Below are 25,466 nucleotides of genomic sequence, written 5' to 3' on the forward strand. Positions count from 1 at the left end.
CAAAATGTTAAGCTAATTATAAAAATAAATTAATTGTGAAACATCAATATAGACTAGGGTGTGATTGTATGTTCATATAAATAGATGTCGTGACCAAATGCATACAAACAATAAAACTAACTCCTTTGCGACTGTTGCATGTAGTGAGGATGCTACCTGTATGAACCACATTGAAGACAGCTTTATTGTTTGTTTGCACTTACTGACATTTAGTCATATGGAACATATGATTATGCCCTATTTTATGTTAATGTCATTTTGATTTTCCACTGTATAGGTTTTCCTCTAGTGACAATGCTCATAATACATGAAACCAGTTGAGTAACATTGCACATGTACAGCTGAAAGCTAGAGGTGCTTTACTTCAAATACCTTAGAGCAGTAAGCAGTTAACTTCAAAAAGTTTGTGTACGGTACTTTAATCGTCGCTAACACTTGGTTTAAGAATCGTGAATGAAGTCTGTACTTATCAGAGAGACGTATACACTGAAAGGTTTCATATTGATTATATAATCATAAGACAGTATTTCAGAACCAGCTTTAAACTGTAAGACATTTCCAGGGGTAGATGTCTGCTCTGACCACATTTTATAGATTATGAACTACAGAATAAAACTGAAGAAAATTGCAAAAGATACTTTAATGAAGAGATGGGACTTGAATAAGTAGAAAGAATGAGAGGTTGACCAAGTGAGGTGGCATGGTGGTTACCACACTGGACTTGCATTCGGGAGGATGATAGTTCAGACCCACATCTGACCATCCTGATTTAGATTTTCAATGATTTCACTACATTGCTTCCAGCAAATGCCTAGATGGTTCCTTCAAAAGGGTATGGCTGACTTCCTTCCCCATAACCCAATGGGACTGATAACCTAACTGCTTGATCCCAACTCCCATACCAATCAATCAATCAATCATTATTGGCCCTCAATATTTTCAAAAAAAGTATTGATATATCAATGGAAAAATAAACATGGTGTACTGACCTATAAAAATATTAGGTGCACATTGTAAATATACTGCCAGTTTGAGAGCTGTATATTTAAGTACTGATTTATTGTTATTGGTTTTTATTTAAGTATTGAGTACCGATTTATTGTGCAGGTTCCAAACAGCTCCCTCATGTATTTCATAAAAAATATTGACAAAGATAATAATGCAGCGCAGTTGCGTCACAATTCTAAAACAGCAAACATTCTGACCATAGGCATAAACTCTTGCACGAATGTGCCAGCATGTGTACAGACGCTGTTACTGAATTTGCTGTTCCTCACAAAGGAGAGGAAGTAGAGCCATTTGCAGGTATCGAAAGTCGGACATCATTATTTGGCAATGGAGTAACAGCAGGGGAGGGGAAGAGGGAAGTCATTGCAGACAGGACAGTGGTAGTATCTATACATTCCTTGTTGCAGACCAGTTAACACCCCCCCCCCCCCTCTCATTAAAAAAAAACAATTAAATAAATATGAAAATTGACTGATTTCAGATCCATGCCATGAAACAGCACATTGTATCATCTCTTGATGAACGTGAAAGGCAGTTGCTGCTACTTGTAGATCGTGTCAGGACACTGAAGGGTCAAGCTTTGAATCATCAGTCAGGTACACTGAGTAAGACTTTGGACACTCTTTCAACATGGCTTAAATGTGCTAGAAAGGCACTGCGGATGGGTGGATTGACAACTCAGATGACAGCAGGTGCCCGGAAACTGCTTGCAGACATACGTGAATCACCATTCCAACCCTGTGAAAGTGATGCATTAGCTTTCACACCTGTACCATTCAACAGCATGATCACCATTGGCAATATTTCAAGTTCTGGGTAAGTAAGTAATTAGTCTCAACAATATAAATTGTAAAGTATATATAATTGTTTTAGTATTTTGATATTATGTTAAGTAGATAATTTTTGGGCTATTATTGTTGAAATGTCAGCTTCATACTTTATAAAGATCCAACAATAACACTTTTAATAATATTATGAAAAGGATGTATTACGTGGTCAGAATGCAGAGATGTCATGTATAGTGGAAGCAGCAATCTGGAGTGGGGCAGAGGAGTGGGATAGCAGGGTATGGCTGGTGGGGAGAGTAGTAAGCACTGCCTGACAAAGTATAGGGACTGGATGACCAGACAAGGCCATCTCGCACGGCCTCCAGAGGTTCTGGGTGGGGGGGATATGGAAAAGAAGAGCAACAAAGAAGGGGAAAAGAACAGTGGAATTGGTAGAGGCAGTGTACAATCCTTCCATCACCCTGAAGAACCAGCTACAAAGGTGTGTCCCCTTCATTAATCAATACTTCCCTGGACTGGAAGAACTGAATCACATCCTCAGTAAGGCTTTGTCTGTAACCGTTCCATGAAATGATGGACATCCTACCCAAGATCCTTCAGACTCCTCAGGTGTTTCATCACCCACCCAACCTCCACGCCATCCTTTCCCATCCCTACACCACTCCCAATCCCATCCCATTGCCATAGGGATTGTATCCCTGTGGAAGTCCAGGTGTAAGACCTGGCCAGTCCAGTATACAGTCCTGTCACAGGCTTATCCTACCCTATCAGAGGCTGGGTCAACTATGAAAGCAGCCACGTCATATACCAGCTGTGCTGCAATAACTGAACAGCTTTTTGTAGTGGTTTATCTACCAACGAGCTATCTATCAGAATGAATGGCCACCACCAAACTGTCACCAAGAGCAAAGTGGACCACCCTGTGCCAAAAGCTGAATGTAACATGCTTGATTTCAGTGACTGCTTCACAACCCAGACCATCTGGGTTGTTGCCTCCACCATCAGCTCCTCTGAACCGATTCTCCGCTCCTGAAATTATCCCGGCCTCAACCTGAGGTAACTTACTGTCCCCACACCCTACACCAAACAGTTTCTACCACCTCTGTTCTAATCACCTCATCCGAATTTACATCCTTCACCCTCGCTGTACTCGGCTCTGTGCCAACACCACTTGTCGTTTCCCCTTCTCTGCAGTCCTCATTCTCTGCTCCCCATCCCCACCCCTCCATCCCCCACACCCCACACAGCCTCCCAAGGCTATGCCAGGGCATCATGTCTCAGCACCATTTAGTCCCTACATGCTCTTACCAAGAAGCACTGACTTCTATTTACCCCCACCTGTAACCAGCTACCCCTTCCCCTTCTCTGCCCCATTTCGGAATGCTGCTTCCACTCAATGTGACACCATTTCATTCTGGCCCCAGCAGATGGAGAGAGGAGGCATGTATGTGTTGGATGTGCTTGCTCATGTGAATGTGGGTGTTTTCTTATCTGGAGAAGGCTTTGTCTGAAAGATCAGTGTGTAAGCTCGTTGTGCTTGTCTGCAACTCAACATGTCACCTTTGTGGTGAGTAGCTACCTATCCTTTTCATAATATTGCTGAGATTCCATCCTGGACTTTCCATTGTCTAATTATATATTTAAAACTTTCATTTAGCAAATGAACTTAACTCTTCCAGTTCCATTAATTTCAACCAGAAATTTTAAAGAACAAAATCAGTAATATCATACCATAAATTCTATTTTTCATTGTTACCAAGCTCATTTTCAAAGGTTTCGGTCACCTGAATTCTGAAGTGTTTTGATATAGGTAGATGACAGTTGCAGGTTTTGCTGATACAGCTTCTGATTTCAACTGTTGTTTACGCAGATTTTTATACCCGTAAACAACAGAAATAAAACTAACAAAAAAAGAAACAGATTTATCTTTATAAAAGGAAATATCATACCATATATTGCAGCATAAGAGGCCTCACAACACTGAGGCACGTGAATTATGTGACGTTTATGGTAACATGTAAAAGAGCATGTAGAGAACCTACACAGAAAATAGAACATGTCAAATCATATCTATTTATTCTCTTGTCTATGGAAAAAAGATTTAATCATCCACTAAAAGTATTATTCCAAACTTCCTCATTTATACAACTAGTTTATAATTTTATTTTCCTCTAGTTTTGTTATTATGTAATCATATTTCTTTGTTTTCATGTTCCCTAATACCTCTCACAAAATTGCATGATTACAATATTAAATGAATTTGTACAACTAGTTATATTTTTGAATTATTTGATTGCCTACTATGATTGAAGGTACAGATGTCAGCCCGCCACCAAGAAAGCAGTTGTATGCAGCCTGTATTGTCATACTTTTGAAGTGTCGGTTATGTTTTACTATGTCATGCTGTTCCTTTTTGTGGTTGGTGTACTCTTTGCTGAAACCACATAGATTTTATCCATATATTAAAGTAGCTGCACTAATTACTTCTCCAGTCATTACATATGCAGTCACTCAGGAGAACAAAAGTTTTGGACCTGCTTATGCTTATATTGCTGAATTAAGCGTGGTATCTTCATTGACTCAAATTTTCTGAATTTACAAAAATTAACATATTTAACATATTTAATATGAACACTGAACATATGCATCGTGTAAAATTTCAGAATAGGCCCATAAGATTAATGCAAATTAAGGAAGAGTAGTTGTTAAAACTGCTGATTAAAAATATTTATTTCCTACTACAGTAACTTTAGCAAACTTCACAAATCAGACTATCTTTAGTTGAAAAGTAGATGTTGTTCTTCAAAATGTGCCATCTGTTGCACTTCATCATATGTAACATTGTAAACAGGTATGTCCAGCATAATCTGATGCTTTGCATCCTGTCAAAATTATCATTATTAAGATCTGGGTAGAATGGAAGGATAGAATGTTGTGTAAGGAATTGAATAATTTTAGTTGTGTATAAAGTTGTAAGGAGAGTAATTTGCTTAAAATAGGACTTAAAACAACTAGACAGTGGAATTGCCAATGGCCTTACCTCAGTGATAATACTGGTTCCCGTCTGATCACTGAAGTTAAGTGCTTTAGGGCTGGGCTAGCACTTGTATGGGTGACCATCCAGTCTGCCAAGTGCTGTTGGCAAGTGGGGTGCACTCAGCCCTTGTGAGGCAAAACTGAGGAACTACTTGATTCAGAAGTAGTGGCTCCAGTCTTGGAAGCTGACATAATGCTAAGAGTGCAGTGTGCTGATAACATACCCCTCCATATCTGCATCCAGTGACACCTATGAGATGAGGATGACATGGTGGCCAGTTGGCACTGTTGGGCCTTCATAGCCTGTTAGGCAAGAGTTTAGTTTTAGTTTTAGTTTTAAACAATGTAATTATTTTGATGATACAAAATTGTTAAGGCTTTCGTGGCCACTTGTTGACACACTGCCTAATGGCTTCTGTCTCGGGTTCTTCGGCCGACGTTCGTCTAATGATTTTTCTCGTGCTGGCGAAACGTCAGAAAAATCATTAGATGAACGTCGGCCAAAGAACCCGAGACAGAAGCCAATAGGCAGTGTATTTTGATGATATCTGAACTGTGCCTAGACAGATGTAAATGACAGACTGTTCTGCAAATAGTTAATAATGAAATATTGGAGTGAATTGTGACATAAGTAAAATCAATACCATGGGATAGTAGTAATAAATTTAACTGCTAAAATATTGGTTGTAAATCTGACTCCAATGAAGTACCATTTTTCTGTATCATCAAAAAAACTGCAAATATTTCAAATTCATTTAAATAATGGTGTTTACTAAAGTACCATTCATGTGACAGTTACCAGGAAGGGCAGTAGAAGTGATCCACAAACTACCAACCAATGTCTTCGACACAAGTTTGTTGTAGAAACTTATATTCTGAGCTTAAACAGAATGAGGTATCTGAAACCGAATGATTTCATCCACGCCAGTCAGCATGGGTTCTGAAAACATTGATCTTTTATGTGAATATTTTTCAGGTCACTATTCTTGCTATACTGATTAAATGTATAATTTGTATACATTACCAAATATACATATAAATAAAATAATTTTAAATGACACATACACAATGAAATGAAATGAAATGAAATGAAATGCAGGTTGTTTGTGTTTTAAGGTATGCCCCACAATGTTGTGTGTTGGGTAATGGTGTATCGTCTGCACTGTGTGGTAATGTCACAACTTTCATGGTCAGAGTAAAGGATCATCTTGGAGAACAACGGAGAGTAGGTGGTGATCTAGTTTCAGCTGTTCTGGCTGAGCCTGGTCGGAGATGGAAAGCAGCTAAGGTGAGTTTGAGTAATGATTGTAAATTGACTGAAACATAAAGTATTACTTTTGACACTTTCCTTGAATTAGTTCATTAACTGAAAAATTACTCTGATTTAAGGATGAGTTTTGGGTATCTCTGTGAATTATTTGAGTAATGTTGGACTAAGAATTATCTAGGTAATAGCATCTTAGTTCTATAAAACTATCATGTTTCACTTTGGTCAAGCACTTTTGAGCCTTGTTAGTTCTGAAAGTGTGTACTGTAACACTGTTCTTAAGTTGGTACACTAATATAATTGAATTTTGTAAGAGCTGCATACAGCTGTATTGCATTGACATTTAGAAAAAGGCCTGGTAAAGAGTGCTTACACCACACTTGTCCATACTCTTCTGGACTATTGCTGTGTGGTGTGGGATCTGCAACAAATAGTATTGATGAAGGACATTAAAAAAATTCAAAAGAGGCAGCTCATTTTGGATTATCACAAAAGTGGAGAGAGCGTCATAGATATGATAGATGTATTCACAAAATTTCCATTACAGACTTTCTCTTTTGAATATGAAAATATTTTATCACCCACCTACATGGAACAAATGTTCATTACAATGTGATTGGAGAAATCGGAGCTCACACAAAGATTTAAGTGTTCATTTTTCCTACGCACTGTTAGTGGAACAGTAGAGAAGTAGCTTAAAGTTGGTTTGATGAACCCTCTGCCAGGCACTTAATTGTGAATTGCAGAGGAATCATGTGGATGTTCATGTAGTACTCACATGTTTGGTGAAATGTTGCTACTCTTAAATAAGACAAATTTTTCTCTGAAGTTCTATATATATAGATTGCATTTTCCCTCAAAACTAGTTGAGGAGATTCACAAATTACAGAAGTTTTAGAGCCAAAAATGTTACTTCCATACAAGGCGTATTGTAGAATTTGAGGGCGATGTCCATTGTTCATCTGTTCACCGCAAATGTCCTAGTTTTATTGCGTTTTTGGAGGGTACTGAATTCCTTAGCAGGTTCTAAAAGTTTTTTTTTTAATTAAATGATCCAGCATAAACACACTTATAAATTTTTTCCTTTTCTTCACTCAAACATTACCACTGACAAGTGGCATAAACCAACTGACAACTAACTTCAACTATCCAACTTCTATTGCTTGACACTGGCCCTTACCTAGAAAAATAACAATTATTGTTGGTAAATACACTAATGGTTCTGATGATTTTATAAAGTTCAGTGAAAAAGTGTGCATTCACAAAAGCTTTCCCTAAATGAGAGAAACATTCACCCCCCTCAGTTTCATTGAATAATCTAATTTTTTACACAAATTAGAAAGTATCCAAATTCCTGCTGAAGTACACAATTATTATGATAACTAACATCTACATAAGTTCCTAGTCATATTTTTTCATTCGGCAACTTATTTCATGCATTGTTGCAAATTACTAAACAGTCTTGATTTTTTCCATGTATGCTTTCTGGTAGTTACTGAACAATAATTTCATAAAAAACCACTTTCAAATTCAGCTTTAACTGAATACCACTTCCATCTATCCAACGGCCTCAAACACATGATTGTGTTACAAATGAGTTAATGTTCTAAATATGTGGCATTGAGCATGTGAGAGAGATAAAGCTTAGGAAGCATTAGAAATTATGATTAACACTAAAATGGTGGATTTCCAGCATTCTTAAAATGGCAGAAAGGCTCATTTTGATCTCACATAAAATATTTTCATACTGACTTAAACAATACTTTATTTTAGTGTATGTTAATCCCTACCTTTCTGAGAGTTAAAAGATTAATTATTTAACATAATTATTACATTATTTACTGTGTTATGAAATCTCATCAACTTCCTGTTGTTCATCCTAACATTTTCCTAGATTGCAGACCTCAATATATAAACTAGTTGCCAAACCTTCTATACACATTTAACACAGTGTTCATATCACAACTCATGTGTTCTGAACACAAGTTTCTTGTACTTTTTATGCAAGACTTTGGAATCTGATAGATGCATTTAGCACAGGACATTTCTGTTTTGCCAACACATTTTCCATGCACGTCTTTCAGACATTACACAATTGTTGCTTGTTGCTTTGCAGAGGCTGATTTGACAGTACTTCTGCTCTCTGGATGCTTTTGGTCCTGTATCCTTGTCTTTGTCTGCTCTTTTTCCTGCCTATTTTCCCCTTGGCCATTTGCCAACTGAAATGTTCACTCATTCTTTCCATTTTCTTTTTTGTTACTATTTTGTAAATGACCTATCCAATTATTGCTGCCATGTCCAAGATTTTGTAGAAGACAAGAACAGTTCATCTCTACATGAAACATTTGTAGTATATTTATGGGCCATTTGATAAACCATGTCCACCCTATACTTCGTTGCCTTGTAGACTATGTCGTTTCCAAGTTTCTTCTTTTTCTTATTGGTATTTAAGCATTTATTGCTCTCAGCAGAATATTTTATCCTGCTTTCCTTTATCTACATTCAGGGTGAAATCGGTGTTGACAGTCTGGCACAAGGTGGTAGTGGGGTGTCTTTCAGCTTTCAACTTGTTTACCTGTTGAGGGATCTCATGACTGACCTCCTTCATTGTATGAACTAATGAAGTTTCTTTTTGAGCTTCTTAGCAAGTTAAACATAAAGTAGTGATCTATTGTCAAGTTTCTTCCTTGATTTAAGACTGGCTCCATGAAGCACATAACAACTCGTGTGTCCTTTCATTAGCTATGTGGAAGTATTAAGCTGGCCATTTGCAATCTGATCAATTCTGCAAGTAATACATGTTGTGTAAAAATATGCAGTGTCATTGCACCAACAGTGTCAGGGAGTGGGGCGAAATCTGAGATAGTCGCACTCTGTCAATTAAGACCTCTCATGCAAACTGTACCCTCCATGTCCAGAGAACCACTCTCCATAGCTCTCACAGAAGAAAACTATACTGGCGTTGTCAGGATAGCAGAGAGTACTCAGTGAGTGGTGAGCAGCCATATTACATCCGTAATTTGTGGCATATTTTTAAATTTTACACTACCACATTATGGCAATAAATTTTGCCAAACTTGGGCACATATTAAATGAAAGCATCAACAAAACTGTGTTTTGACCAACAATCTGTCACTGTGGCATGTTTTAAAGTGAAGATATCATCTGTTACACCTCCTATGTGAACAGCATGAGCAGAAAGCCTACTCTGAACGTTTTAGGCTCAAGCAATGCAGTGCAGCAAAGATATTGTAAGAACATCTACGAAAATCATCTACAGACTATACAGAATCAATAAGCAGAAAAAATACTCAGAAGACTCACTCCTACATTTATATGAATGGGAAAGCAGCACATAAACCATTGTTCCACATAGGCACTGCAACTAACAGCTCTATAAATATTTACCAGTGCCAGTTGAGACTACTGCTGTAATGAATACACATGGCAAAGTGAACATCAGCGGTTTTTTGGCAAAAGAAGTATTGAAGAAGGCTACCAGGAAGTGGACTTATGACAAAGTTGTGCATTTAATTAGTTTGTTTTAAGAAAGGCCAGCATTATAGAATGTACAGTTACTTGAATAGAAGAACCAGGATAAAAAGCGAAGTTTGTTGGCTGTAATGCCTACATTGTCTTAGCACCCCCACAGAAGAAATTTACTGGAAAACCCACAATTTAAGGAATCGGGTGGAGCAGTTTTATAGCAAATTAACATAGAAAAAAAGGTAAAGCTATGTTTGAAAGTAATCATTGTGGAACTCTGACAGTGACCAATTACCTTAAAGTAGTATAGCTGTATCTGTAACTTAAGACATGGTATTTAATTATATTATTTCAAAGGATATGAAATAACAGATTTTGAGGAATTTGACTAGTTCACAAAGTCAATAAAAGTAAATATATGTCTGGAAATGCTTAATTAATCAGACATCAAACTTTTTTGGTTTTTGAATGAGTATGGGTATCAAGGTGAAATCCGATATAATGTTAATTTATTGTAATTGTTACTTCACAAAATATTAAATATAATAAATATACTTGAAGAAAGAAATCTGTCACAAGCAGTCTGTCTTCATATTGTATGGATTTATGCATAATAGTGTCTAGCTTGGCAATTTTGGGTCCAATTATAAAGAATATTTGTTTCATTTTCATAAAATTTTGATATTGTTGCATATCTTCCACTACAGGCTGCATGATAAGGTTCCTGCATGTTCTAAAATCATCCCACCACCCTATTCACTTTCTTATCAAACACAAACAGTTTTTTTTTAAGTTTCTTCTTTGCCATTAAAAGTATTAGACGTGCACCTGGTGCCCTACACTCACACATTGGAACGTCTTCCTTGACACACATAACTAAGACCTGAAAACTCAGCTCTGACTCTCTCTCCATGCTGTGTGTAAATGCTTCAGACATCAGCTCTCTGACAGTTCCAGAAATCGCTCCCAAAACAATCTCCCAAAACAATCAGACAAAAATTATTAGCAAGAACCCTCCTGTAGTGTAAAAATTCATGTGTCCCAGCCCTTTATATACATGCTTTGCTACTACACTGACAGCAATCCAGAATTAGAAACAATATTTGTTGGGTTTGTTGGACATAAATTGAGTGAACCTGCAGCTTTCTTTGCTTGCTACTAGCTGTTCACCTATGGTTATATTTGCTATAGGGTGGTGAGAATGAATACTATTTTCCATGAATTCTGATAAAAGACCAAACTTTTTGGCTGCCAGACATCCAGCTCAGACCGATTTTTCATCACAATGGAGAAGTCTGAGAAGGTCCTGTCCTCTGATATGTTGTATATGAAAGTAGCCCACACCTTAATAATGTGACCAGAGGTTGTCCACTGAAAACTTCATGTGAATGATAACCCAAGCATATATGATGGCTATCATCTTTTCCAGTTCTTCGTGTAACAAGTCCAATTACTGTTTCTAATTTTCTCATGGGATGTAGCAGTGCTTCATTAGAAACAAGAAGGAAACCACTGATGAGTGGGTAATGAGTGGGACCACCTCTCTCCTTGGGGAATTAACAACTGACCACCTTAAAGGAGGAGGAAAAATTGGCAATATTCCACTCAGTTCCATCCCTAACAGCCATCTATGTAGAGGCATCCAGTTGAGCCTGCTGTGAGGGATGAGGCTAGGATCTACACTATGTGATCAAAAGAATCTGGACACCTGGCTGAAAGTGACTTTAAAGTTTGTGGCACCCTCCATCAGTAACACTGGAATTAAGTATGGTGTAGGCCCACCCTTAGCCTTGATGACAGCTTCCATTCTCACAGGCATACTTTCAACTAGGTGCTGGAAGGTTTCTTGGGGAATGTCAGCCTATTCTTCATGGAGTGCTGCACTGAGGAGAGGTATTGATGTCGGTCTGCGACGCCTGGCATGAAGTCAACATTCCAAAATGCACCAAAGGTGTTCCATAGGATTCAAGTCAGGACTCCATGCAGTGCTGTCCATTACAGGGATGTTATTGTGCCACAGGCCGTGCATTATGAACAGGTGCTCGATCATGTTGAAAGATGAAGTTACCATCCCTGAACTGCACTTAAAGAGTGGTAAGCAAGCAGGTGCTGAGAACACCAATGTAGGAGTGTGCTGTGATAGTGCCATGCAAAACAACAAGATGTGCAAGCTCCCTCCATGAAAAACACGACCACACCATAACACCACTGCCTCCAAATTTCACTGTTGGCACTACACATGCTGGCAGAGGACATTCACCTGGCATTTGCCATACTCGCACCCTGCCATTGGATCACCACATGGTGTACTGTGATTTGTCACTCCACACAATGTTTTTCCACTGTTCAATCGTCCCCCCTCCCGCGCGCCCAATCATGAAGTTTTTATGTTCACTTGTCTCTGGTACAAAATATATCTTCATCGGTGAAGTAAATTTTGACTTCGACATTGGAATTGTCAGAGAAGTAACATTTCTGAATGAGAGAGATGACACTGATGAGACATTTTCAAAAAGTATTTTAGGGGCCAAAGAATATTACCTGAATGACATAACTGCAGCAGATTGAAATATGGATGTGCTAAGAACAGTAATGAGCAGCATCAGCTGTGCATGATTACCAAGTGTGGCTGCTTCATTGTTCAATTATTTATGTACATTTAGAAGAGTAATTAGTGGTGTCAAATTGGCCACTACATATATACCAGTGTTACCAGTGTTAACACATTTGTGGGCTGTGGGGAATATTCTTAAGTTACTGTGTTTCTTTACTGTATTTAGTGGAATACCTCACAGAACTTCAGTATGCTCCTTGCATCTAACAGTAGTGCACCACACTAACTGTAGTTTCTGTTTATTGTGAAATATGGTTTTTAGGGCCATTGGAAGTGTGCATACCACCAAACAATGTTGTTTAAAAGGTTCTTGGGAAGTGTGGCTACCACCAAAGAACTTTCTCAGAGTCTTGGGGAAATATACTTAAAATAAATTTAGTATGTGTTTTATGGGGCGTAGAAAGCATACTTACCATAAACTTAAAAGGTTTTTATGAAGCTTTGGGGAATGTATCTTGCCACCTCTGGAAGTGCCTGATGTCTTACGGTAGTGCACCATAGCAGGAGTGTAAAAACATCACCAGCAATCAGTTTCTGCTTGTCATATGACTACTGTTGTTTTCACTTACAGTCAGAAACAATTTCTGTTTCTACAGTAGGAAATATAGTTACATCAAAATAGCATCTCACAGCAGCATGGGAGATACTCACACCACCATAGCCTTTGGTTCTAAATTGCAAAAATAGTATTATTGAAAAATAGTCACTAAGTGCTCTTAGTCTCAAATGCAGGTAATTTGCATGGTGTATGCAACAGTTTCTAACTGTGATACTTGTCTTAATGTGTTAAACCTTTAACATAAGATTATACCTCTTAATGAGGAGATTGTGAAAGCATTTTAAATTTTTATATTTGGTTAATTATGTGAAATATAGAAAATAATATTCTGTTCAGTCTGGAAGCTATTAGATAGGCAGGAGGCAATTGGTACTGCCCACTGTGAACTACCTTAGCCATTTACTTTTGATAAACTCATAAATATGTTATTTCAATTTATTGACATATGGTGGTTAATGTTGTGGTGTATTTATCATAAATACCCTCACATAATCATCACTTAGAATATTAAATAACAAATAATAAATTTGAAATGTATTCCTGTAAAAATACAATACTCGATGCAGTGTATTGAGTAATGCTGTAAAACTGTATCGCATACTCTCAACAAATCCAAGGCTGTTAAGTTACAGTGGTCTACCAATGTCAAGAGGACCACCATGGATTTTTCTGAGGTGAGAAGCTGTGGAACAGTCTACTCAGCATAACTGAGCTGATTGAACAGCTGATCAATAAGGAAAGGAACCACAGAAAAACAGACTTGACAAGCTGTTGTTGTATCACCAAATGGAATATGGTGCAGCATTCTGGGAGCATGATTTTGATAAAAGAAAGATGTAGACTGATTTTTGGACCACTGGAGGGAAACATTTTCCTCTCTGTATCCACAAATCTGCTTCAGTTGTGATATTCTTGCAAGAGGTCTATGACCACTATGTGAATACTGAACATGTCTTTATTAACTGCTTTATATATATCTGCTAATAACAATTCATTTATTACTAAAAGAATTTGTGTGCTCTTTTATGGAACAGCCCACGATTGCATCATCATATGAAAGAACTTAATTCATATTATTGTAACACAAGTTTTATCTTGACACTGGTAGTTAACTTGTAACAAGAAGTGAACTATTGATAGTGACCAAATAAAGTGGAGGAAAAAAATGTACTCAGTATCTACATATTACATGCACGGAGTAAAAGACTAGGTCTTCGCTATAATGTTTTTTTCTTCACCGCAGTGAAATTTTGGTACTAATACTTTGATCAGCCTGAACATTACGACCATCTACCTTAATAGTTGGTATTTCAACCTTTGGCATGGGTAACAGCAGTGACGTTCAATGGCATGGAAGCAATGAGGCCTTGGTAGGTCACTGGACGGAGCTGGCACCAAATCTGCACACAAGTCACCTAATTCCTGTAAATCCCCTGAAGAAGAGAGCTGAGCTCAGACATGTTCAGTCACACTCCAGATGTGTTTGATTGGGTTCACATCTGGCAAGCTCGGGGGCCAGCACATCAATTGGAACTTGCCACTGTGTTCCTTGATCCACTCCATCATATTCCTGGCCTTCTAACATGTCACACTACCTTGCTGAAAAACGCCACTGCTGTCAAGAAATAGGATAGTCAAGAAGGGGTGTAAATGGTCTGCAACCAGTGTACGATAATCCTTGGCAGTCTTGTTGCCTTGTACGAACTCTACAAGACCCATGAATTCCCACGTGAATGAATATTCCCCAGAGCATAATGGAGCTGTCATGTGCTGTCTCCGTCCTGCAGTACAGGTGTCAAGGAGCTGTTCCCTGAAAGAAAACAGATTCGTGCGTTAGTGCCCTCCCATCAGCATGATGATGAAGGTATGGGGATTCATTAGACTAAGCAACACTCTGACACTACATCTACGTCTATACTCCGCTAGCCACCAAGCGGTGTGTGACAGAGGGGACAATTCGCACCAAAGTCATATCCCCCCTCCCCTCCCCCTCTGTTCCACTCGCAGATTGCGCAAGGCAAAAAAGACTGTCTGAACACCTCAGTACGAGCTCTAACTTCCTTTATCTTTGAATCGTGATCATTGCACACTTTGAAAGTTGGTGGTAATAAATAATATATGCTCTATATCCTCGGTGAAGATCGGATTTCGGAATTTAGTGAGCAGCCCGTTCTGTTTAGCGCGCCATCTATCTGCAAGTGTGTCCCACTTCAAACTTTCTATGATGATTTGTAACGCTCTCACTATGGCTAAATGTACCAGTCACAAATCTTGCCGCTCTTCTTTGGCCCCTCTCAATCTCTTGAATCAGACGCAACTGGTAAGGATCCCATACAGACGAACAATACTCAAAGACTGGACAAATTAACATATTGTCAGCTATTTCCTTTGTTGAAGGACTGCATCGCTTCAGGATTCTACCAATAAACTGCAATCTAGAGTTCGCCTTACCCGTTACTTGTGTAATCTGCTCATTCCATTTGAGATCATTTTGAATAATCACACCCAGATACTTGACGGACATTTCCACTTCCAAAGACTGGACATTTATTTTGTACTCGTACATCAATGGGATTTTTGCCTTTTTACACGCAGTAGGTTACACTTACTAATATTGAGAGATAACTGCCAGTCATTACACCACGTATTTACTTTCTGCAAATCCTCATTGATTTGTTCACAACTTTCGTGTGATACTACTTACCTGTAGACTACAGCATCATTGGCAAACAGTCTAAGGTCACTGTCAATACCATCAACCAGATCATTTAAGTAAATCATAAAAAGCTAAGGTCCTATTATGCTGCCCTGGGGCTCACCTGAAGTTATGCTTGTTTCTGTTGAAGTTGCCCTGTTCAGGATGACATACTGCTCCCTGGCCGTTAGAAAACTTTCTATCCAACCGCATATTTCATTGGATAGACTGTAAGCGTGCAATTTTTGTAGGAAGTGAGTGTGGAACTGAGTCAAATGCCTTTCGAAAGAAATATGGCACCAACCTGGGAGCCGGCATCTAGAGGCTGTTGTATATCGTGCACAAAGAGGGCCAGTTGTCTCTCGCATGACCACTGTTTCCTAAAACTGTGCTGGTTTCTGCAGGTGAGCTTCTCAGTCTAGAAAGGTCATTATGTCTGAAAACACAATATGTTCCATGATTCTACAACAAATCAATGTCAGTGAAATTGGCCGGTAGAGCACCAGTGTCCAGTGCCAGTGCTCACAAGCCCATTTGTCATAGTTGCTGATGTTGTGGTGTTAACATTGACACATGTATGGGTTGTTGGCTGTGGAGGCCCATTATTAGGAGTATTCGGTGCCCTGTGTGTTGACACACTTATGCTCTGCCCAGCTTTGAAGTCTGATGTTAGTTCTGCCACAGTTCACTGTCTGTCCTGTTTTTACCCATCTGCCCAGCCTATATCATCAGACAGCCATAAAGAAGTGTGGACACCAAACTCCACAATGCCTTGGTTTTACCACATGTTGCACACACTCATCAAAGTGTTCCTTGAACACCTGACAAATCGTGGAATTTCCAAAATGCTCATGCCAAGCCTCTGAGCCATCACACTGCCCTCGGTTAAACCTGAATGGATCTTGTCTCTCCTCCAGTCTACAATGGAAAAATCCAGGATGGAATGTAACATGTAACAATATTACAACACACAGACAGCAACTAATACACACATTACCTCAATCTGTGGCTAGGTTGAGGTCATCCATCTAGTCCTTTTCCTGTACTACACAGCCCTCGCTATTCCACCAACACACACAGTCTTTTTTACTTCTCTCCTTTTCTGCTACTCCCACCCCTCCACACCTCTCTCACACCTGCTCCCTAACCTCCAGGCTGCACTTGGCAGCCCTACTCTCTCCACCTCGTCCCTGCATGCTCCCTAGCAGCACTTCTGTCCCCCAACCCTATCCTGCTAACCTTCCCTCTCCCTACCCCAGCCTCCTCCTTGCCCCTACCAAATTACCTCTCCCATTGTGCACTGCTGCTGTTGCTCCAGGTGTGGCTTCAGCTGGCAGAGACTGTGGTCATGTGTGCGAGTTGTGTTTGCATGCATGCGCATTTGTGTGTGTGTGCATGCATGTCGTCTATTTTTGACAAAGGCCTTGTTGGCCGAAAGCTTATTTTGTGGCAGTCTTTTTGTTGTGCCTATCTGCAATTCAGCGTCTGTGCTATATGGCGAGTAGCAACTCTCATTTTCATAATATTTGTTATATTCTCTATTCTACATCTGAGCAGCACATTCACTGATGCTATGTGCACCATGTGTGTGTCTGACTAGCAGCTGTTCGTCTCAGGTGAAGCTGCTATTGCCTGGACAGGTTTATATTGATAGTAGGTCAGTGGTCATAATGTTCCGGCTGATCAGTGTATATCAACGTTAATCAAGTGGGAAATGTGCTAAAGTAGTTGTGCACCAGTGGATGATGGGAATGGGGTACTGCTGGAAACTCGGTTGTTTCAAACAATAAAGCCACTTCCATTGCACTTGTTTGGTGGCAATCTGTGTACTCATAAACCAGTGTCGGTATTCAAACGTAGGCACTTTCTACAGGCGTTTATGTACAGTAGTTTCTCTCAATTACATCTTGTTCCTTGAAATAGGCTTAGTTCTCTTATGTTCACAAGATATTTTAGAGCCACAAGTTCCCACATCCTGCCTGAGATTCTTTAATTTTATCCTCATTTATTAGTGGGGAAAAAACATGTCTTGGAGTGCTGTAGGAATATGTTAAAGAGTTGAGTTTTTTTTAGTCTGCACTGCCTGTCTCTTCCCACTGTTATTCCCATAAATTTTCTCTAAGCTCCTCACTGGTGGTGTTTAGAGTTACGAAATTTCAATTAATACTGTTGTTATTAAATGTTACAATATGACAGATAAATGTCCCATGATTCTAGGTGGAAGATAGAGGTGATGGCACATACCTGGTGACTTACTGCGCCATGGTGGAAGGTCTACATACAATGTATGTCTACCTGCGAGGGCAACAAATTGCTGGGTCACCATTTTGCATAACAGTTCGGTCTCGGCGGAATTATAGAAGCATATCCCAGCCAGTGATGATAATTGGAAGTGAAGGCACTGCAGAGGGTCAGCTGTGTCGACCTTGGGGAGTGTGCTGTGATTCAATTGGAAACATCATAGTGGCAGATCGTAGTAACAATCGCATCCAAGTGTTTTATCCAGATGGTTCATTCAGCCACTGCTTTGGCAGACAGGTAAGAATCTGTGCAGAAGGAATACTGATAGCAATTTTATAAATTTAACTTTCAGAAAAAAATTTGTGCAGCATAAGTAATTTATGAAGAAACTTAGAAGTAATTATTTTATATGCGGTCCGTATCACATAGCTGCCACAATAAGATGGCGAGTGTTCCAAATAATCTCTCTCTCTCTCTCTCTCTCTCTCTCTCTCTCTCTCTCTCTCTCTCTGTGTCTGTGTCTGTCTGTGTGTGTGTGTGTGTGTGTGTGTGTGTGTGTGTGTGTCGCACACTGGTATTTTTTCCCCCATGAATAGTGGAATGCAATGAGGATATACTGTACATGAGTGTATGCATGAAGGTATAACTATCAAATTGAATTCCTCGCAGTCAAACAAGTATGAGGTTTTCTTTCAAACTTTTCTCTTAGTTCTGTCTCTCTTCTATGATTTGGTGTCACTTCATTTCGTATGTGTGAAGTAGATTTCCCTTGCCCTTACTTTACGAAACGGTTACACTTGAGCACTGTATATACCTTGTTCAATTTTGCAGGGTAAAGGAATAGGCGAGTTTGAACGGCCAGCAGGGGTGGACACCAATTCAGCTGACCACATTATTGTTGCAGACAAAGACAACCATCGTATTCAAGTACTTACATTAAGTGGAAAGCCATTATTAGCATTTGGTGAAAGAGGTTCTGCAGATGGACAATTCTATTACCCCTGGGATGTAGCAGCAGCACCAGATGGACGCATAGTCGTTTCAGACACAAGGAATCACAGAGTTCAGATGTTCACTCCTGATGGGATATTCATATGTAAATATGGTTATGAAAATTGCTCAAATATGTGGAAGCATATGGATAATCCACGAGGAGTATGTTTCAATAAGGATGGTGGTGTTATTATGACAGATTTTAACAATCACAGACTGTTTCTGATAAAACCTGACTTCAGCAATGCAATCTATCTTGGTAATGAGGGACAGAGAGAAATGCAATTTCTAAGACCACAAGGTGTTACAGTTGATCTTGAAGGCCATATTATAGTTGCAGACTCACGAAATCACAGAGTACAAGTGTTTGATCCCAGTGGTGACTTCTTGGCTCAGTTTGGGGGTAAGTGTTTCTAGTTAATTATTTTTAGTTTTACAATGTTTTGAGTTCGGAATTTTTCTAAAAATAGTATTTATGAATGACTACTAATAATGAGTCAAGTAAGATGATTGGTAAATCCTACATTTAACTGGTGAAACCTAAGATTTACCATCATGGTGTGTTAAAAGTCCGAAATTTCTTACTACATGCATAGATTTCAAAGTTTTACCGAGATATGTTGGTAAATCTTAGGGTGTACCATTACCAACTGGTAAAACTGTATTCATTTAAGAAAATAACCAGCTTAGCAATTTATTGAAATAGTTTGTATTTATTGTAAATTTATGTATTTTAAACAGTCTTGCATTCCAATCTGATTGTAATGAGCAATATTCCGTATTAGTGAAAGATGTTGTAAAATGTTACCTTGTGAACATTAACTTTTATTACAACAAGGCTGACTATTGTGGCATTTCGAATTACATAATATGGAAGGTGATTTACGCAAGCATTTTTTAGTTGAACGTTTTGAACCCATGACTTCAACAAAAGATTGTTTGGCAACAACTTCCCATAGACTAATTTCTTCTCCTGTTACTTCTTCGACGTTGATAAAATTTTCCTTGCACAATGTAAATTTGTTCCTAGTGTACAGTGACTTCAGTTTACTAGCTCTGGTATCAAATGATAAAATTCGTCATCCTGAATATTTATCACAACTGCTACATTTTGCATCAGTTTTTGCCCTGTGTATATCTGGTGCTCTCTCTGTCTGTCCAACTGAAGGTTTTGGAATCTTGTCACATGTGGCTGCTTTCATTTTCTTTGCCTGCAATTGAAGACCACCTTTGGCAGCTTCTTGGATCACTTTGTCTTTATTAAAACTGTTGGAAGTTGTCAGTATCTCATCACAATGATCAGCTGGTGCCGGTGTGTCATTGTTCACTGTCATCAAATCCTGTGTCTCTTGTGCTTCCTCACCCGCTGCAGCCACACTTTCTACCTTTGTTCCTTCTGTTCCAGTATTTGATTCACTGGCATCAGTTACTTGGCCATTATTTTCAGTTTCCTGTGAGTCAGAGGAAGTGGTTTTAACATTGTTTCCAAGTCTTCTTCAGTGTCAATATTTTTTATTAAATCAATGTGGAACAACTGAGGTCACAATGCCCATTTTCATTGGAAACCCAAACATGGCTTCATGTGGTGAACATTTGATCCCTTCATGATAAGCCCACCTTTCATTGCTTGCACAAACGCTCAGCCCTTCAGACGATCCAAGTTGATAACATATTTTTGATATATTAATTTGCTGTTTGAACTGATCCCTAAGACTGACTGTGCCTCAGCTTCCTGTGGACTATCTTTATATCGCTCCACAACCAACATTAACTTCGAATGACTTGGTTACAAAATTACCTACCATTATCAGAATGAAGGTTACTTGGCGCACCAAAGGTGGAAAAAATGTCCAAAAGATGATGCGCTACTTCATCAGTCCTTTTCGAAGTTAGTCCACAGAGGATAACAAATTTTGTCAAATGATTTTGGTATGAAACTATTAACACACACTTGTCTGGGTTTGCCCTTTTCTCTGGTTTTTTTTTTTTTTTTTTTTTTTTTTTTTTTTTTTTTTTTTTTTTTACACACACAGTTCACATAATCTCAAATACATAATGATTGATCCAACAATCATATTCTTGTACCTACAATTCAGTTTCATGATCATCCATGTTCGGCTGCCATGGCCTGTAGCATTGTTGGTCTCGTGCAGTACAATTAACAGTCCATCAAAACAAATGTAATAACAAGTGTCTTCTTTCTCCAGCAGACACCAGTGCTATGAGTTTCTCTTTACCTCTGATATTGAGATAATCATCTCTCTTCAAACATCTGTAGTGAGCAGATTTTTTATTGGAAACAATTTTTGCATTTTACATTTCACTTAATAGAATATTACATTGCTCAGCAGTTACATAAAAATTGTCCTACTTTTTAGTCACTGATCCACTTAAGAGTTAATAAAATCTGTTACGCATAATATCTCTCATTCTGATGCAAAGCTGCAGAAGAAATGCCACTAAAACAAGTCACAAAGATGACCAAATGCGTGATGCTCAACATTGATTGAAACTACACTGCACTGAGCAGACTGAACTCATAACTGCCAATAAAGAAACTTATCTGAACACAAAATTGGCAACAATGGAACTTGTCTGAAGCTGTACGGTGAAGGTGGGAGCCTTCGATCCAGCTTTCACCAGTTTGCATTGGTAAATCCCAAGATTTACCAATTTCTCTTGGTAAAAGTTCAAAATCTATGTATACAATGAGAAATTTAAGACTTTTACCACACTGTGATGGTAAATCTTAGGTTTCACTGGTTAATTCTTGGATTTACCAATTATCTTACTTTTACAGCAACTTACATATTTTGTGGACTACCAATGGAATAAAATATAGGTAGAATGCACCTAATATTAGCAAAGAATTTACATAGCTCTAGTACAGTACTGCAATTACTGGGTTTTAGTCTTAAGTAGTTTCACAAAGGTACTGTTCTGTTCAAATGGCAATTGGTAGTGGTCTGTGAAAAGTATTGTAAATGTAAGACAGAAGCTGGATGAAAACTAGATATACATGAAATAAAAACTTAAAGGATGTCTTGATGAAAACAAAATTTTTTAATGTACATTGGGCTAGTTTGTGTGGTGCTTTTTTTTTATTTTTTTGAGAAAAACATGTAGTGATGAACCAAGCTCCTCTTGGACACAAATCAAGGAAATGAGAATTGTCAAAAATTTAAAACTATTAAAAACATAACTTACCAGCCACCTTTGCTGAGTGACTAGCGGCAATATTCATTGTAAGCAAGCCTCTCTCATTCTAAATATAAAAAAGTACTGGTTCTTTAACAAGTGTTACTGTGGTGCTGTAAATGTTATGTCAGCAACAGTTGTTTCTTACTAATTGTAATGCACGAAATCTAGAATGATAGAACAAGCTGCCTATTCCAATGTGATAAGAGTTCATTATAAACAGTGTACTAATATCTTCCTGATAGTCTTCTCATTATCATTCTTCTTCTTCTTCATGGAATGAATGAATTAATTAATTAATTTAATAATGGTTAGGAAATAGCAATTGCATCTGATGGTTGCTTGGCAGTTTAAAAAACCAGTTCTTTGATAATCAGTTCCTGGTCATTGTTAAAATGTTGTTTTTACATGGACTTAATTGTTCTGTGAATTTGTTTCATATGGGGTTGATTCCCTGTTACACCATGATTCAGATTGGTTTTGAACTGTAGGCTTCTTATAATTGGCTGAGTCACTTTCCAGGTAAAAGAAAGGTAAAAATGTTCTAATTCAATTTAGTAAATTTCAAAGGAGCTCATTGCCCTTCATACTAATGAATCATAGTACTGCAGGAAGTAGTAATACATCGACTTTTCCTTCACATGTAAGTCATAACATACATTTTATGAGTGCTTACCAATGGTGCATAACTATAATAGTTAGGTTAATCATTTTTGGAGAGTGGATGCATACAGTATTGTGTGCATAAAGTAATGGGGTCAAATTGTGAGAATTGCAGGAAAGTATAAAATTACATTAAGTATGACATTTTCATTTAGCATGAAAAGCTGATTTGGTAGTAAAAGCATTTAATCATGACTACAAATTATGAAAGGTTCATCCCCTTCCTTGGTGTCAGCAGAAAACACATTTTTGCAAATTATGCAACTGCCATACCCCCACCAGTAACTTGAAACTCCAAAACCTTTATTAAGATTATAGTGTATACCTGATTAAATTTCTTCACAGGTTTAATAACATGCCAGAATGAGAACCAGTCTCTGATTTCAAATGATAACTATATGCAGCATGTTGTAAATGATGTGTGAATATGGACAAATAATGTGTGAATATGGACAAATAATGTGTGAATATGGACAAATAATGTGTGAATATGGACAAATAATGTGTGAATATGGACAAATAATGTGTGAATATGGACAAATAATGTGTGAATATGGACAAATAATGTGTGAATATGGACAAATAATGTGTGAATATGGACAAATAATGTGTGAATATGGACAAATAATGTGTCAATATGGACAAATAATGTGTCAATATGGACAAATAATGTGTCAATATGGACAAATAATGTGTCAATATGGACAAATAATGTGTCAATATGGACAAATAATGTGTCAATATGGACAAATAATGTGTGAATATGGACAAATAATGTGTGAATATGGACAAATAATGTGTCAATATGGACAAATAATGTGTCAATATGGACAAATAATGTGTCAATATGGACAAATAATGTGTCAATATGGACAAATAATGTGTCAATATGGACAAATAATGTGTCAATATGGACAAATAATGTGTCAATATGGACAAATAATGTGTCAATATGGACAAATAATGTGTCAATATGGACAAATAATGTGTCAATATGGACAAATAATGTGTCAATATGGACAAATAATGTGTCAATATGGACAAATAATGTGTCAATATGGACAAATAATTTTAAATGTACATGAGGTTGTAGTCAATTTTACAGGTTCAAATTTGCAGCCATCTGGATGACATTGTACACTGAATTTTTGCTGAAATTTGTATTGGGATTTTGATTTAGGTAGTATCTGCAACTGACAAGTGTGACATGAAATTGAAAGATATAACCAACATGGACGACACTAAAATTTATCTGGCGGAAAGACTTATCTAGACAGACATTTGAAATGGACTGAAAGGGTTAGAACAAATAGCTGCAAATTAAAATCTGCAAAAAAGACAAGCATCAGTGTAGTTACTTTGGCCTTTATTCTAGGTGCTTTTGAAAAGCAGTAAACTCTGAAATGCTGTAAAGCTGTGATGAGATGTCACGATGTTTTGGTCAGTATCAGTGAAATTAAAGATGTGGGAAAAGATGATACCATGGATATTAACAACACAGTGAGATGATTTAACAGATAACAATGCTGCAAAATGAAAGGAGCTTTTTTTCTTACTTTCCAGTACTCCCGGAGTTAATAAAGGCAGAATTTTCTCAGCTGTTCATGCAGAGATCCAATATGGTGTTACAAATAGTTGGTTTTTATTGAACAGAAGCTGAAGGGATTAAAGTCACTAGACACCTCTGATGTGCTGAAGTGCAAAAGGCATTTTAAGCACTCAATGTACCTTTACCATGTAGTTATTTTGCAGTGACTATTCAGAACCTAGCATAAAGAGTTAAAGAGATTTAACAAAATTGCCCAGAAGTGATGCTGGCACGAATATTTGCAAATGAAAATGCAACTGCAAAGTGAAAGCAGATGAAGTATTAGCTCCCATCCCACAATAAGTCGTCTTCAACCATTCATCTATGGCAGCTGAAACAGGTTAGACAGAATTGGTCTTCATTTAAACAAAAGTAAAAATGTACACTTAAAGACTAAGTCAAACTACTCCATCATTCCCAAACATCCATATAAAACTAATAGCAGACCAAAGAAATCTAGCATGAAAGTGTCCCTATTCTAATTGCGTTTGATGGCTCATGCTATAATCTTCCAACACAATTTATGAAATTTCCACATCCCCTGAGGGATTCAGTTGCTGCCCCCCATCCCCATCCTCCTAGTTCCTCCTCATGCCATTACAGCCACTATAACGTATTAGAGAGAAAGTAGGAAAGATAAATAAAAACCCACTTTCTAAAATAGCTCAGGAACTGCACTGAAACATTAACAGATTCGGAACTTGTGTATGGTTCGGATGTCTGGTGTTCAGAATGCTGCTGTGCTTATGTTTGCAGAAAACATTTTAAAGTTAATGTTCTCTAATCAGAAGAGATTGAATGTTCAATAATAGGAGTACCTTCCTGGTCACAGACTTAAAATTGGGTGACCGTCAGTAAGACATAACACATCTGGCTATTGAAATTCATCTATTGCACAAGACGATGGTAACGCTCATGCACACAAGAGAAACTGGTGTGATAAAATTGATATTGAAGTACAGAGTTAGGTTCAGTGGGGGGGGGGGGGGGGGGGAGGAGAGGGCAGAGAGTGACTACATACCACCACTGATAAATTAACTACTCAGCCATGACATTTTATTTATTTATTTATTTATTTATTTTCTGTCCATATAACAAAAAGTTTTTGGACATTGTCAGGAAAATTTAGATTACATTACACATATACAGGAAAATATTTACATTCTTTCAGTAAGAAGGGGTCCTTCTCAGTCATAAGTAGGTAGGGCACACTCTTCCTGTGGCAAGGGGATCCACCAGTGTGTCATGGTGTACAGTTTTGAGTTCATCACATTTTGATATATTTATTGTATGTTTTTTGCTAAAAGGACAAATGTTAATTTAGCAGTGT

At 37.9% G+C, this 25,466-nt stretch overlaps 1 protein-coding gene across 1 annotated transcript in view; it reads left to right on the forward strand.

The window, feature by feature from the left end:
- Nucleotides 1–25,466, forward strand: part of LOC126263576 (E3 ubiquitin-protein ligase TRIM71-like) — a 72,193-nt gene that overhangs the window by 46,215 nt on the left and 512 nt on the right. The window contains exons 4-7 of the mRNA XM_049960669.1: nucleotides 1,490–1,824; nucleotides 5,949–6,120; nucleotides 17,671–17,991; nucleotides 18,526–19,090. Coding sequence (XP_049816626.1) covers nucleotides 1,490–1,824; nucleotides 5,949–6,120; nucleotides 17,671–17,991; nucleotides 18,526–19,090 — 1,393 coding nt within the window. The remainder of the gene's footprint in view (nucleotides 1–1,489; nucleotides 1,825–5,948; nucleotides 6,121–17,670; nucleotides 17,992–18,525; nucleotides 19,091–25,466) is intronic.

This window comes from Schistocerca nitens, chromosome 6, assembly GCF_023898315.1.
Source record: "Schistocerca nitens isolate TAMUIC-IGC-003100 chromosome 6, iqSchNite1.1, whole genome shotgun sequence".
In the NCBI taxonomy this organism is placed as follows: Eukaryota; Metazoa; Arthropoda; class Insecta; order Orthoptera; family Acrididae; genus Schistocerca; species Schistocerca nitens.